Source organism: Xyrauchen texanus, chromosome 16, assembly GCF_025860055.1.
Source record: "Xyrauchen texanus isolate HMW12.3.18 chromosome 16, RBS_HiC_50CHRs, whole genome shotgun sequence".
Lineage (NCBI taxonomy): Eukaryota > Metazoa > Chordata > Actinopteri > Cypriniformes > Catostomidae > Xyrauchen > Xyrauchen texanus.
The window spans coordinates 40341616-40356926 of record NC_068291.1 but is presented as its reverse complement, the minus strand read 5'-3'; the positions used below and the strand labels follow the sequence as shown (position 1 = coordinate 40356926).

At 38.4% G+C, this 15311-nt stretch overlaps 1 protein-coding gene across 1 annotated transcript in view; it reads left to right on the top strand.

Annotated features, from left to right (window-relative positions):
• LOC127656553 (neuronal PAS domain-containing protein 3-like) overlaps positions 1–15311 on the top strand; it is a 375215-nt gene that overhangs the window by 119869 nt on the left and 240035 nt on the right. Inside the window, exon 3 of the mRNA XM_052144935.1 lies at positions 8806–9050. Within this exon, the coding sequence (XP_052000895.1) occupies positions 8806–9050 (245 nt within the window). The remainder of the gene's footprint in view (positions 1–8805; positions 9051–15311) is intronic.

The following is a 15311-nucleotide window of genomic DNA, read 5'->3' as shown; positions in this document are numbered from 1 at the left end:
TTTCTGATATAGTCCAACATTTGATCATTTCGAGATTTTCGGTATTGGTCGATATTTGGCCATTTTAGATTGTCGGTATTAGCTAGTATTTTAGCATTTTGAGCTTTTCGTTGTGGCTGATATTTGGGCATTTTAAGATTTTCTGAATTGTGCAGTGTTCAAATTTGTCACTAAAACATTACCAAAATTCTAATTATATTCAAATTATATATCAATTTCATAGACATGACACAAAGTCCACAAGTGGGTGCAATGAATAAAAAACAAAAGCTGAAATAAAATAAAAACAAAGCTGAAATGGAGCAAGATCTCTACCTAAGGGGCTGTTCACACTGAACGTGTATTTGCACGCATCCACACATCTTTAACATGTTTTTATATGTTAACATGTTAGATGGACATCTTGGACCGGTTTTTCCACTTCTAGCTGCGTTCTGATTTTAATCTTAAATGTAACATTATATTATTTCTGTAATTATATTGTATAATGTCTCCTAGATTTTACATTACATGTGTTAAATTTGGTCTTAACAAAGGAGATTTGATCTCATTGTTATTTTGGCTCAAATGTGAGAATGTGTGAAAGTGAATGCAGTGTGTTTTATGTCGGCGATTTGGCTTTTCAGGCATTGCTTTTGCCATGTAATCGCATTGCTTGTGGCTTACCTGTGCCGCCCCAAATGGGTTTATTCACAGCTAACGGGATTTGCTTTGGTGCACAGTACTGGCGAGCTTTTGGCTTTCCACAATTAATTACACACTGACAGCTGATCAGCACTGACAAGCCCACCCTCTGATCATAAGAGAGGGGCCCCTGCTGGCTCCCACGGACCCCTACACAGATCTACATGCATGCAAGTGGTAACATATTAAGGACACATGATCAGGTGTCTGTCTTTAGAATGAATTCCTGTAATTGTTTGATTGAGTTTCATTGCACTAGATTTTAATATTTGTGTAAATGTAGGTGCAGTTACTGCTCAGTAAATGGTTATGTTTCCACAGTGAGCTTGTTACCGCATCCCCCCTCTCTCTCTCTCTCTTTCTCTGTGGCGCTTTGGCATGAGTTTCACTTTGTACAAGCAACACTGTGACCTTTTCCTTTGACAACCCCTCTTTGTCCTGCCCGTCAGGTCACCCTTGTGCTTTTAAACAGCCAATCAAACGCCTACAACCCCTATGACATAGCACACATCTGCAGGGCTATCAGAAACCATTGAGATGTCATGTCTATTTGAAGATAAAAAGAAAAGCACTGTGGGATTATTAAACCCAAGCAAACATGTGGAAAACTGCATTTTTCTGACTCACGTTTGGTCCACATTTTGAGATTTTCAAGCTTGCTTACTCTAGAATTCTGCATTAAAGGGATAGAGAGAATGAAATGAAAATGTTGTGGTTATTTACGTACCCCAATGTTGTATCAGTCTAGTTTTAATTTCTTTCTTCCATGAAGCACAAAAGGAGATGCTGACAAAAGCTGAAAAAAAGCAGAGTGTGAGACACAAACCTACATTTAAAGAAATAGTTCACCCAAAAATGAAAATTCTCTCATCATTTGCTCACACTCATGCCATCACAGATGTGTATGACTTTCTTTTTATTCGTCAGAACACAAAAGAAGATTTTGGAAACATTTCTCAGCTTTGCTGGTCCATACAATGCAAGTGAATGGTGACCAAGACTTTGAAGCTCCAAAAAGCACATAAAGGCAGCATAAAATTAATCCACAAGACTCAACTGGTTTAATCCATGTCTTCTGAAGCAATTCAAACAATTTTGGGTGAGAACAGACCTAAATGTAACTCCTTTTTCACAGCAAATCTCGACATCTTCAGCTTTCTTTGCGATCATGAGTTCAAACTGGATTACACTTCCTAGAGCTCTGCGCTTGTGTCATGGACATGGATTACATTTACATTTATGCATTTGGCAGACGCTTTTATCCAAAGCGACTTACAGTGCAATTATTACAGGGACAATCCCCCCGGAACAACCTGGAGTTAAGTGTCTTGCTCAAAGGACACAATGGTTGTGGCCGTGGGGTTAGAACCTGTGACCTTCTGATTAACAGCCCAGTGCTTTAGCCACTACGCCACCACCACTCTCAATTACACATGACTGCAGTGGATTAAACCACTGCAGTCATGTGGATTACTTTTATGCTGCCTTTGGAGCTTCAAAGTTTTGGACCCCATTCACTTGCATTATATGGACCTACAGAGCTGAGATATTCTTCTAAAAATCTTTGTTTGTGTTCTGCAGAAGAAAGAAAGTCATACACATCTGGGATGGCATGAGGGTGAATAAATGATGAGAGAATATTCATTTTTGGGTGAACTGTCCCTTTCAGTTATTAAACATATTTCACTACTGGAAATCTTTTTCATTTGTGTCATTTGAAAAATTTTCATTTGTGTCATTTGTTAAAGTTAATTATTTTTGTTTTGAAGAATTGTGGGTAATTTTAGTTGGTATTTTAGAAATATCCTACCAACATGGAACATTACAATTTAGATTTTATTTTTAACTAAAAGTGTGCATTTGTATTACATTTATGCCTAGTTATCTGTTGTTGCAACAGCTCTACGGTTTATTAAAACATTTTAAATGTATTTCTGTCGCCCTCTCAGCTCCGCCACTGTCTTCTTCCGTCTAAATAAACATCCTTCTTTGCAAGCTCTAAAGCTAAACAAAAAAGTGAGTCTAAATTGCTTTTAGCTAAGAGTGAGCGTTCTTTGTGAAAGTGTATAGTGAATTGAGTTCTGAGCATTATGAGAGTGTCTGCCACTTTATGTTATTGTCAAAAGACAAGAGGGACAATTCACTGTGAAAAGTGGCCGTCAAGAAAGCCTTAAGATGGGGTTACAAGGCCGTTGCCAGACAGGCAGTTAAACGGAACGAGTTCATTCCAGAAAAGGATTATCCACAGGGCTTCACCTTGTCTAATTTGTAGGTATTATTATTCTTTTTTTTTTTTAATTGACATCATAATTGAAGGCAGAGATTTGCAGTTAAAAATTGTGTTGCATGTTAAGGAGAGGTGTGCAATTTGTTTTCTTAGTGACTAATTTTGACCTGGTGGATGATAAAACTGGCAATAAAACTTTCAATTATAAACATGGTATTACGTGGCTCCTCCCTGGTCAGGCTGGTCTGGTTTGCTGGTTTCAAAGATGAGCTTGGCCAAGCTGTGAGACCAACAAACCAGTTTAGACTGGTTTAAGCTGTTTTTGTCTGAAAGTACTTTTGTGTCATTCAATTAGAATCCATAAAAAACTAAATTATGACTTTTATTGGTGCAAGAAACCTTGATTAACCTTTACGAGTGCATTTCAGAAAAACAATGCTTAAAATGCACTTAAAATAAAATCTTGAATGTTTGAAAGTAAAGTACAGTCTGGCTGTTGCAGTGATATAAAACAGCTCCGTCTAATTTTGACCGGTCATATGACATACTGTATGTATAACCAAGTCAATGAGAATATTAATGAGGTTACCAAGGAGATAGCATTTACTTTAATTAGAGGAACCAAGACTATGGCCTTTTTTTTACTGCGGCATGGCAACGAGGCACAAAAAGAATTGATTGGTTTTGGCATTTAGTCTCTGATCAAGTGTCATCTATTGCTTCAGGAGGCAAAAAGATAATCTAAAGTGACATTTCTCTTCTGCCGTTTTCTACACTGATGAAGGCAATTACCTCAACCCTAAATGATCATTTGCGCAAGTTTCAGCCTTCTTGATTTTTTTAACACATCTGCTGTAGTCGAATGCATCAGAGTGATTCACTAATTTAGTAAATTGAGCAATATGTTCGTTCACAAAGTGAGATAAACATTTTAAATGTCTTTTAAAAGGTTCTAAAGATTTCCCTATATTTAATCTAAAGATGTTTTAAAGGAATAGTTCACCCAAAAATGTAAATGCAATCATCATTTACTCAACCTCATGTCATTGCGAACCTGTATGGTTTTATTTCACCTGTAAAACACAAAAGTAGATGTTATGCAGAATGCTCAGTCATCATTCACTTTCATTGAATTGAAAAATAAAGATGAATTTAAACTTAACTCAACTTTATCATTGTTCAAACTCTTTTGGATAAACATCTCTGAAGTAGTTAATACCACGTTAATGTTCAACCAAGTCTTTTAGTATGAACGATACTATAACAACATTTTTGCAAACTGAGTTTTATGTGCCGCTTTTTATGTTTTGTTGCAGTTTCCTGCTGTATTCACTTTCACACAAATCACAGGTATAATGGCTGTTTAAGACTTTATAAACACTTATTTGTGCTCTATTACTCATACCCTGCTATGTTATTATATCAAAACTCTTTTACTCTTAACAAAAAAAATATTCATATATATATATATATACATTTTAACGCTGGTATTAAAGACCCACCTACATTTACACAATTATTCCAATGTGATTATCTTCAACGGTAGACTGTTTGAGCCCAGCCAAGGACGTTCGAAATGAAAGTGAAGTGAAAGTGCCATAGAAGCGACACCAAATGACGTGGTTGCTTCAGTAAATGTGCTTGTTATGTCGAATTTGCTTTTAAAACACTATTGGTTAGGTTTAGGATAAGGATGTCTGGTTTGTTTAGCTCACATTTATTGTTATGAACACTTTCTGTTGGGTTTATTTGTCGGTTGAGGGTATAGATGTCTGTTTTGTTTGGCTTAGGTTAACATTTTATGTTAGGGAGGTACATTTCTGTCATTAAAGCATCCATCTAATATTCACCTTAAAAACCTTGCCTGATTACAACATCTTTTCACTCGATTTTGGCACCCCCTGCTGGACATTTCACTTGGAGACTGCAGCAAAACGTGTAATGAAGCATGCCATTTTGGTTTGCAAAGATTTTGCCATTGTAACGTAAAAAAGATCATGAGATCAGGCTACTTATTTTCATTGCAGATACTCAAATAATATTTTCAAAGCAGCCTGAAAGCTAAAACCAGACAGCAAAATCAGCGCTGTGCAAAAGTTTTCACGCTCTGGAAACAGCTTGTTCAATAACACATCACTCATTGCTCGAGCAGTGTGAGTATAATCTTACATTAAACCACAAAACAAACTTAAATCCTATTTCCCTGAAATATCCAGGAAGAGTCGTGGAGGGCCAGTGCTATCACCCTCATTTCATATTTGTTGCATTTTATCATTGTACTTAATAAATATGTCACAAAAATGAAGGTCACCTAACCTCAGCACATCAAGACATATTTGTCAGGACAGCATAATGCCTTCCAAGTTTGTGGAACAAATGAAATTCTGCTGCTCTGCTGCACTTTGCATCCAAACAGCCATTACAACTAGCTTTATATACTGTCTGAGCAGCAGACCATCAAATAGTGTTTTTCTATTTGTTCAAGAGCAGTCCACACCAGTGAAAATAGAAAACCGTCTCTCATATTTAAAGGCATGGAGTGCATCTATATTTGATTGTAAAATTATAGTTTTACACGGTTGATACTTAGAGGATTAAGATTAATCATAGCATCTACGACTGCTCTTTTAGATCTGTGCGAGACATTTTTCATGGTCCTTAAGAGGTAATTGGTCTTTTTTGGGTGTGTTATTGCTGGAAGTTGTTTGGGAAGAACTGACCAATATCAAAATGGGAACAAAAAATGGGAATTCCATTGCTATATTAAGATTATATACAGTTCATATGGTTAATATTTAGAGGATTGAAATTGATTATAGCATCTACAACTTATGTTTTAGATCTGTTCAAGATGTCCTGGTGGTCTTTCGGAGGTAATTTGGCTCTTTTAAATGAGTTACTGTATAGTTGCTGGAACTTGTTTGGAAAAAAAATGAACCATTAGCAAAACAGAAACAGTAAAGTGGAAATTCTGAGGCTATTGTAAGATTAAGTAGTATAAAACATGTTTGTGTTCTATGGCACAGCTTCGTTTCATATTTTATGTTGCTTTTTGTTTGTTGATAAAATGTGAAGACAATATCCAATGTTTTTCTTCTACACTAACAGTCATTTTTCATCTATCAAGTCATTCTTCTTTCCCCATCTTTCAGCACTTGCAATAACTGATTTAGCATTTATGGTAGTAAAAAATTAATCTAAATGTCGGCCAACAGGGAGCGCAGAAGCTCTCGGCTGATTTATATCCGACTTAATTCAGAATGGCTTGACATGATGAACGCAACAGAAAGTGGGCAGTTGTGTTTTGGAAGTATTAAAGCGGCTGTTGAGAGCTGTTTGATTGAAAATCATAAATCAAGGAGCTCAAACCTTGGACAAGAGAGCTGAATCTATAAACACAGTGCAAAGCCTGTGCTTTGTACATTATTAGCTGATGGATTGAGTTTGTGCATATTTACTTGCGCTGAAAATGGATGAAAATTATGTGCCAGCAATTGTTGTGTATAAGTTAATTGTTGCTTTTTTACATAAGCAAAATACATTCAGATATAGTTTTAGATCTGAAGAGTTTTTGATCACTATAATCAATACTTGATAGGTAAAATTATTTAATATAAACTTTGTTGTTCAAGATATATAGACAGACAGACAGACAGACAGTTAGTTAATTAGTTAGTTAGTTAGTTAGTGACACAGACACCAGCCCAGAACTATAAATGCAAACCGAGCCCAAGGCATAGGTTCGACACAGAAGTATACACTGGCCTTAATGGGTCTGTTCCAAAATTTAGTGAGCTGCCTCACTGTCTCCTGCCTACATAAGCAGCTGTCTTCAATGGCAGCATCCTTACTGAAATGATAGGCGGAAGCTCCAATTTTTATAATGGAATGGAATTTTTATCTCACTTCTCTTGCTTTTTCCACCAAGCCGAGCTCATCGCGGTGCATTCTGGGATTGCCTACCTGAGGAAGGATACATACTAGTGATGAGAAGTCTTATTCATTTCTGTGAATCAGTTCTTTCAGACAGTTAGTTTCCATGAACCGGTTCATAAACCGATTCAGTGGTTGTTTTACATCATCATGTAATGACATTTCTAGTACGTGATTCTAACATCCTGGAGTCATGGTTTTAACACTCAAACATTTTAATTAAGCCATATGTGAACGTACATTGCTGATTATTACCTTTTATTCAATTAAGTTCTAATAATAATGGCGTTTATTGTCATCAGTTTAATTTTGCGATCCTGCATGTCGAATACGACTGATATTGATTACATCTTGGCTAATTTTCCTACATTATAGTTTTGCTCCTAAAGCAACCAATACAGACACTGATACACAAAAGTGGATATGTTCTACATGTCTTCAATTTTATTTAATAAAACCTGTCATAAGAATAGTTCCAGTGCATTTTGGTTGTCAATTAAGAAACGTACAATTCGCTTCATGCTCGTTCATGTCCTCGGTACACGCATGCTCATAGGATCAGCAGCTCAATCATCAGACTCTTCGGTATGGGGTAACCTCCTCATGGTCGCTATAATGTGGTTAGTTCTCGGTGGGGCATGTGGTGAGTTGAGCGTGGATGGCGCGGTGGATGGCGTGAAGACTCCACACCCCCTATATCTCTGTAGCAACTCGCTCAACAAGCCACGTGATAAGGGGCGTGGATTGACGGTCTCAGACGCGGAAGCAGCTGGGATTCGTCCTCCGCCACTCAGATTGAGGCGAGTCACTACGCGACCACGAGGACTTAAAAGCGCATTGGGAATTGGACATTCCAAATTGGGTGAAATTTGCCCACCCCCTCCCCCACCCAAACAAAAAAAAGAACCGAACATCACTAGTACATACGATGATACCTTAAAAATTGGCCAAGACAAGATTTCTTAAGAGGCAGCATAAAAAAGATGCCAAGTTTTTGCAACAGCCTCCTCGTCGGGAGTGAGCCTATGATGCCTTGAAATGTAGCCTCCAAAAGGAAGCTCTCTAGGTTTTAGAACAGACGCCTTGTCAAGCCAACATAATAAAGAGAAAGACTTTTTTTAAGACAATAGTCATAATAAACAAATCATGATTTTGTGGGAGCACGTGTTCCAGTGTATATTTTAGCCATTTTCGGACTAACATTGGATCTAAAATATTGAATGCAGGTGTGGGTACCTCTGTGTTGTCTTTCTTCCTTTTTGCTAAAGCTCTTGGCTGGGAAAGAAGATCTGTGGCCGGCAATCTGTGTCTCTGGTAAAAAGGCAGCAATGTGAAAGTCATTCACCGGGCGGTCTCACGAGAATCCAGGCCAAAGCTAATCACAACTGCGACCCACTTCGAGATTCCAATGACTGAATCAATTGAGCTGAGGTCTCCCTCAGGAGCACAACAAAGTCAGTGCGACTGCAACTTTAGCCTGCTGCATCCCAGCACCACGACACCTTGGTTGCCCGGCCTGTGTGTGATTGGCACAGGGGTGTGCACTTGATACTATATACAGTCAATAATACAGACCCCAGCACAGCTATTAAGTTCAGTTACGCAGTGTCTCTCCCGGGCCTTTTGTCTAAGATATTTTGGGACGTACAGCTACAAATTTACGTCAAGATATCCAATGGGGGATGTATCGAGTTTAATTTATGTATTATGAATACAAGTTTATAGCTTCATAGATGAAGAGATTATTTCATAATCATCCATTTTCTTTGTTCCCATAGTTTTGATTTGGCTGCTGGGATGTCGTCCCTTGGCACCTCACAAAATTAAGCATTTTAACAAGCATGAAGGATTTTCTTGAAGTTTTGTCAGTCTTAAGAGGTTTTCTAACAGGAACACAAAGTTTGTCTAGCTTTGACTTGTGGTAGCTGCTTACGTTACTGACATTCTCTCGTTTGTGCCAGGTTGCAGGCTCTGAGGAAGGAGAAGTCACGTGATGCCGCTCGCTCACGCCGGGGGAAGGAAAATTTCGAGTTCTACGAGCTGGCAAAGATGCTTCCCCTCCCCGGCGCTATCACCAGCCAGCTGGATAAGGCCTCTATCATCCGCCTCACCATCAGCTACCTGAAGATGAGGGAATTCGCCAACCAGGGAGACCCGCCATGGAACCTGCGCATCGAAGGACCGCCACCCAACACCTCAGTCAAAGGTAAGAGATGTTCTTCCATCCAGAAATCATATCCTATTCCAGAAAATGTACTGCAATTTTCAGTTTAAAGGTCATGTGTGAACACGACCCCTCTGAAAATCCCTGTTAATTTAGCACTGACTATTTCCCTGAATGAAAAGTTGTAACATTACCTGTATATTCCTATGTGTGAACAGAGTCGTAAGATTAACGATTTGAGCGTGTATGAGGTCAGGATGCGCATACATAAAACGGAGATGAAACAAAGGGAAATGATTCCATTTAGTCAGAGGATATGAATAATATTTGATATTTTAGAGCTGACTATACAGGAAATCTCATTGTGTATGATGCTCCAAGACTCAAATCTGAAGTCATATGGTGAGCAGCCAATGGAAATCTAATGTGTGTGGCCACAACACTGGACCACAAAGAAATGGAGATGGCAAAGAAATGCTCAAAGTGGAGAAAATATTTAGCGCCACTCACATCCAACTAACGTCGCAGTCTCTGTCTTTTCACCCAACACTGCACCCATATGCACTCGGCCTGTTCTTTTGAGACTCAGAACCGAGAATCAGCAATGTCAACGGCAGCGCCCCTGTCCCATACATCCATGTTTGTTTACATCTGTCATGCGTCTTGTAGAACAGTGGCGTGTTTCCAGGAGAGTTTGAGATCGGAACGACTTGACAGCCAGAGTGATTCTCAGTCATTTGTTGTGTGATGCCCAGTTCCTGTCTATAGCCATTCGCATAGTCGGTAAGTGAGTGATATGAGGTATTTTAAGATCCTGTTCAGATTTTAGAAGTGGTGTAGTGTAATACAGCCTAAAAGCATTTCTCTTCATCTCAGCAAATAAAGACATCTGTCGACTAAAAAATAACTAACTACTTCTTAGAGATTAATGGCATTTTGGCGCTGATGTGTGAATGGTAGCCAAATGGAAAAAAGATGGAAATCGTTGCATGTGTGAATAGCAGATGTGGTACATTTACCATTAAGGCTGTTAGGCTACACGGTACTCGGCCAGCCCTCGTTCCCTGTTCATTTTCAATGACAGAGAGGTGGCAGTCGAAGCGGTGCCACTTTCCAAGCTCGTTCACGAGAATCATGCCACTTTGTTGTGCACGACTGCACGCGCCGCACACCACGTAAGATAAAAATACTTTATCTCTCTGCGGCTGACGAGTGTCATTGACCAGTCAGAGCTCAATTATTCACAACCATTCAAACGTCATTTAGCTTATATGTAGGCAAAAACAACACAGAGAAAAATAAACTCACTGTTGCTGAATTTCCTGAGATATATAATGTTTCTTTGCACGTTTATAGTGACATAAATAGGAAAACAACCTCTGGGAAGCTGTGAGTAGACGAGTCGGTGTGATACTATGATTTTTCATTAATATTAGAAAATAGTTTGTTGCAATATTTATAGTTATAACACATTTTATGATGAAATAAGTGGCATTTTATTTATGTGCAGTCACTTACAAGAAAACAGGTAATACAATATTTACAGTAATCGCCTCAGAGACGCAGTATTTGAACTGAAATAGCAGGAGGCATTATTGAACTTCTACTTCTCGTGTGAATGGAAAACTCCTGTACAGAGGAGAGGTAGCAAAATTGCAACCAATGCTTGCTGCTCATCGTGTCCCATGTATAACTGCTGTAACAGTTAAAGGACGGGCAAGCAGGAGGGGGGAACCGGCTGAACAGTAAACAAAGTTATAATGCGAAACTCAACATAAACAAGCACAGATACTCATGCAATGCGGCCGCGCGTGTCTCTCTCTCTCTCTTTCGAACTGGCGCCTCCGACCAGTCTTTATCATCCTCCCGGCTGATTGTCCTCACGGCCCTGCCCCACCCTCCTCCTAGTCACTGCCCCTTTAATGGTAATCCAAAAATTTTCCAGGTTGCATATGTGAAAGGGGCTATTGATCCCTGAAGTGAAATAGGTTTCAAATGGTGTTTCATGTTGACTTTAATGTCCATATTCCCTTTCACAAATGCAAATGTTAAATATCAGAACATTGTTGGATTACTTTGACTGGTAAATGTGCCAAATCTGCTGATCACACATGCAAAGATTTCTCGCTTTTTTCCATTCTGCTACCATTCACACATCCTTACCAAAATGCCATTAAAACTCTGAGATATAGTTATTGTATTAGTCGACAAATGTCAACAAACAAAAACTGAGGATCACTCCGGCTATATAGATGATCTGATCACAGCATGTAAAAACAGACGCCCCCCTTCTTGGAGACACGTGACAGATGTAAACAAACACAGATGTATGGGAACGCTGCCGTTGATGTTGCTGCTTCTCTGTTCTGTGTCTCAAAAGAATAGGCCGAGCGCATTTGGGTGTGGTCTTGGGTGGAAAAATAGAGACAGCAAGGCGAGTTGGATGTAAGTGCTGTTAAATATTTTCTCCACTTTGAGCGCTTGTTTGCCATCTCCATTTCTTTGTGGTCTAGTGTGATGGCCAAGCATGTTTGATTTCCATTGGCTGCTCACCATGTGACTTTAGATTAGAGTCGTGGTGCATCATACACTACAAGATTTCCTCTATAGTCGGCTCTAAAATCTCAAATATTTTTAAAATCCTCCGACTAAATGGAATAATTTCACTATCTGTCCAATTATTATTTATTTTTTTTAAATCTTACGTCAGCGCATCCTCACTTCAGACGTGCTCAAACCATTAATCTTACGACTTTTCAGGTAAGTTCTCATTCAGGGAAATAGCCAGAGCAAAATGTAACAGTATTTTCGAATGGTATGGCCTCTAAACTGTAAATTGCAGTTGATTTTCTGGAAAAGGTTGATTGTGTAAAAGCGACGATTGTATCGCATGTGTGGCATGCTGTTGATTATGCAGATGGACACACAAATGCATTCGGTTTGAACTGCCCCTTAGGGTTCAACTATAAACATAATTATTGTAAACGTTTGTTTATACAACTGTTCATTTATATAAACGGATTATTTGTATTGTTGTGGTAATTGACAGCTTTCCATGCATGCGGCACATAGACTTGTTTAGAGTTGAAAGTAATCTGTCAATTTTCTTTAATTTTTCTATTACTAATGCAAATATAGTATCAACAGATCTTACTAATAAGACAGCAGCAAAGACAGGAAGTTGTAATCAAAACAGTGTATGTACATTAAATAACCCGGCCAGGCTGGAGTTGGCTGCACTACCAACTCCAGAGAAAAAAATAGCTGTTGGTTATAAATAAACAAGACTATGTGTCATGCCCTACAGAATCCTAATTAGTTACGAATGTCACTACACTTAAGCAGCCAATAGATTTAAGAGTAACTATGGATTCTTATTTGGACTGTAACGATTAGGGGAGTAATGGGGCTGGTTAATCAACTAATGTTGATCAATACAAATAAAAAAGATGTACTCAATATTTTCTTTTCTTCTTATAGTTGATGTTTAAATATAATATTTAAAAGAGATGACGCTCTTAGGACTTTATGAGTTTTTATTCATTTGCTGTGCTGTTTTGTGTATTTGTTGGCACATTTCTTGATGGGTATATTGGTTGCAAAATAGGCTACAATGGGGACCAGTGAAATGCTTCTATGTTGCTTCTTTTATGTTTGTCTATTTTAATACTAATGTCCTTCTTTTATAAAGTACATTATCAACATATTATCAACAGTTTGAGTATAAAAGTGCACATCAATGGAAGCAAGAAAATCTGACCTTTTGTACCAAGGATTTAAAACACAAAATGCACTAATTTGATTACATTTGACTAGTTACCTTAAAATAATGCAGAATCTGGAATAGGTCTTATTCATTTTACACTTGAACTTTTCCATTTATTAAAACTTTCAAAATACTAAAGCTTTCTGTTTCATTTCTAGGTTTAAATGTGATTTATGATCCCGTATTTGCACAAACTGTATTTAAAATAAATATTAGCTATAATAGTAGCATGTTTATGATGTTTAAGAGTTTCAACCAGAAAGGCAAAGTATTATTTCAGATGTTTGCTATTTGCATAAAAGCCATTTTCTTGCATGACTGTTCCTTTGGTTGGATTAGTTTAGAAGTACAGGTAAATGTTTTTAATTTAATGTTACCTTCATTAACATATTTTAGAAGTTTATGTTTTAAATGACAAAATGAATCACTACTTTGTACTTAACAATGAATTATTTACTGTAAATTTGGAATTTAATACCGTGAACATTGTTAAAGGCGAAGAGTAAATTGTTGCAGTTTTCAGTGGCTTTGTTCCATCCATTCCGGCCAACACACAACAGATGGTATCATTGTTGTCTCGCTTTGAAGAGCTCCATGCATTTTAATGAGAAAATGTATATGCTGAATAATTCGTCGGAGCTGGTCCACAGCACTGTTGCCTTTTACACGTCCAAGACCAACGTGCTTGACATTCAGTGTAGATAATGATGTAATCGCTGGAAATAAATAAAATGCAATGCATCCCTGTGTATTAATGAATGCTCAGCAAGGTGATTTCAAACCCTCCAGGACAACGCAAGGCTCTTTGCATCCTTCCATCTCATTGACAGCCACCATTTGAATTTAATCAGTTTTTATTTGCACTACATTTCGAACAGAACTTGTTATCGATTCCCGTTTTGCTGCTCTGCATCACTGAAGCTAATGGATACTCAGCCCTGCTCCTGAATCCTCCAAGCTCATGAATCTCTGTGCATTTTCCGATCGGAGAGAGAGGAGATGTGCCTGACCTATAGCGGTACAGCTCTCCTCCTTGTTTTTTTTTTTTTTTAGATAAAAGAGATCCATGTGTTTTGATTGGCATAAAGCTGACTGGGAGGCACGCCAGTTCCTGTAATGCAGAGCAGGCTAATACAAGCATATGGTGACTTATTGCATCAGGCCTGCTGCTCCGAGGGCAAGGCCCATTTCTCCTCTGGATTGTTTGCACACGAGTCAAGGTGAGCTTGGAGGAAAATGATATTGTTTCCTCTGCATGGAAGTACCAGTTCATTTGTCAGGCCAGACTTCCAGGCAATTTTCTTGCGACTTTACATAGAGAGCCGAGGCCAACGGTACTCTGTTATTATACAGTATTTGCAGTGAAAAGAAGAAAACGAAGTTGACTTCTTGTAAGGCATTTCTACATAATAACAGATGATTGTAACCTTTTGGGAAATCTCCGAGCAGTGTCTTTGGCAAATCTCCTGTGCTTCAGGAATGATTTTTTGCTTAGAGAAAAATCTACCTACTCTTTTTCATGTCTATGCGAATAAAGAACAATTTGAAGCTGGCATTTGTGTGACCACGATGGCTTCTAGAGTCGTCAAACACCATTAAAAACAAAGCCGCCTTTTGTGGAACGCAAAGCTAGGGTGACAAAGCATAGAATACAGGCTGATATGTGTACCAAATGCTTGCTTTAATACTGCCGTTACAACTGAAAGAATTTGACCTCCACATCTCAAGTGTTGATTTATTATCATAAGTCACGAGGCACACGAGCCGCCTCTCTCCTTCATGCCTGTTGACCTTTACCGTAATTGACCCATCAACTAATTTTTTTGGAGCGTTCTAACCGAAATTTGCTAGTCTCTGTCAGAAGCGTTTCACATCTGTTGAAGGACACTGCACAAACAAGCATGACCTTTCTGTTGTTTGGAGGCTGGCGCGGGCCCCTGACCCCCCTCCACCACCTGTGCATTCATTATTCATGCATGCAGAGCAGCGAGCAGTCGCCAAAATGCCACACTTCACCAACCACACACCCCGAAAACTCAACAATGCTGCCTCTACAATTGACACGTTTTATGCCTGTAGTTAGCCGCTGAGTCGAGGACACATACGCTCATTGTCCTTTTATGATCACCGGAAAGTGACTCCAAATTGGCATAAATATAAAAAAAATAGCAGGTTTTAATATTTTCCTTTCAAATGTAAAAAGAAAAATCCCTGTGTTTTAAAAACCCATGGCATAAACATCATGCGCCAACGGCTGCTTGGATGCTGATGGTAATGGTAACTTAATTGAGAGAAAAACAGAATTATTTTTACATGCTAAATCCAGGACCCATAGGAAAACAGAATTACAAATGAGATCTCTGTAATATCTCAATTAGCAAATGAAGAGCAAACCTGCTTCTCAGATTTTTCTCCTGAGAGAGAAAAAATGTCTTAATATCACAAATAAGGTCTCTTTTAATTTCTCAATTGTTTATCCTAGACAATAATGAGATTAAATGTAGAGCAAATGATGACTTTTGCTGGAGTCACCTCCT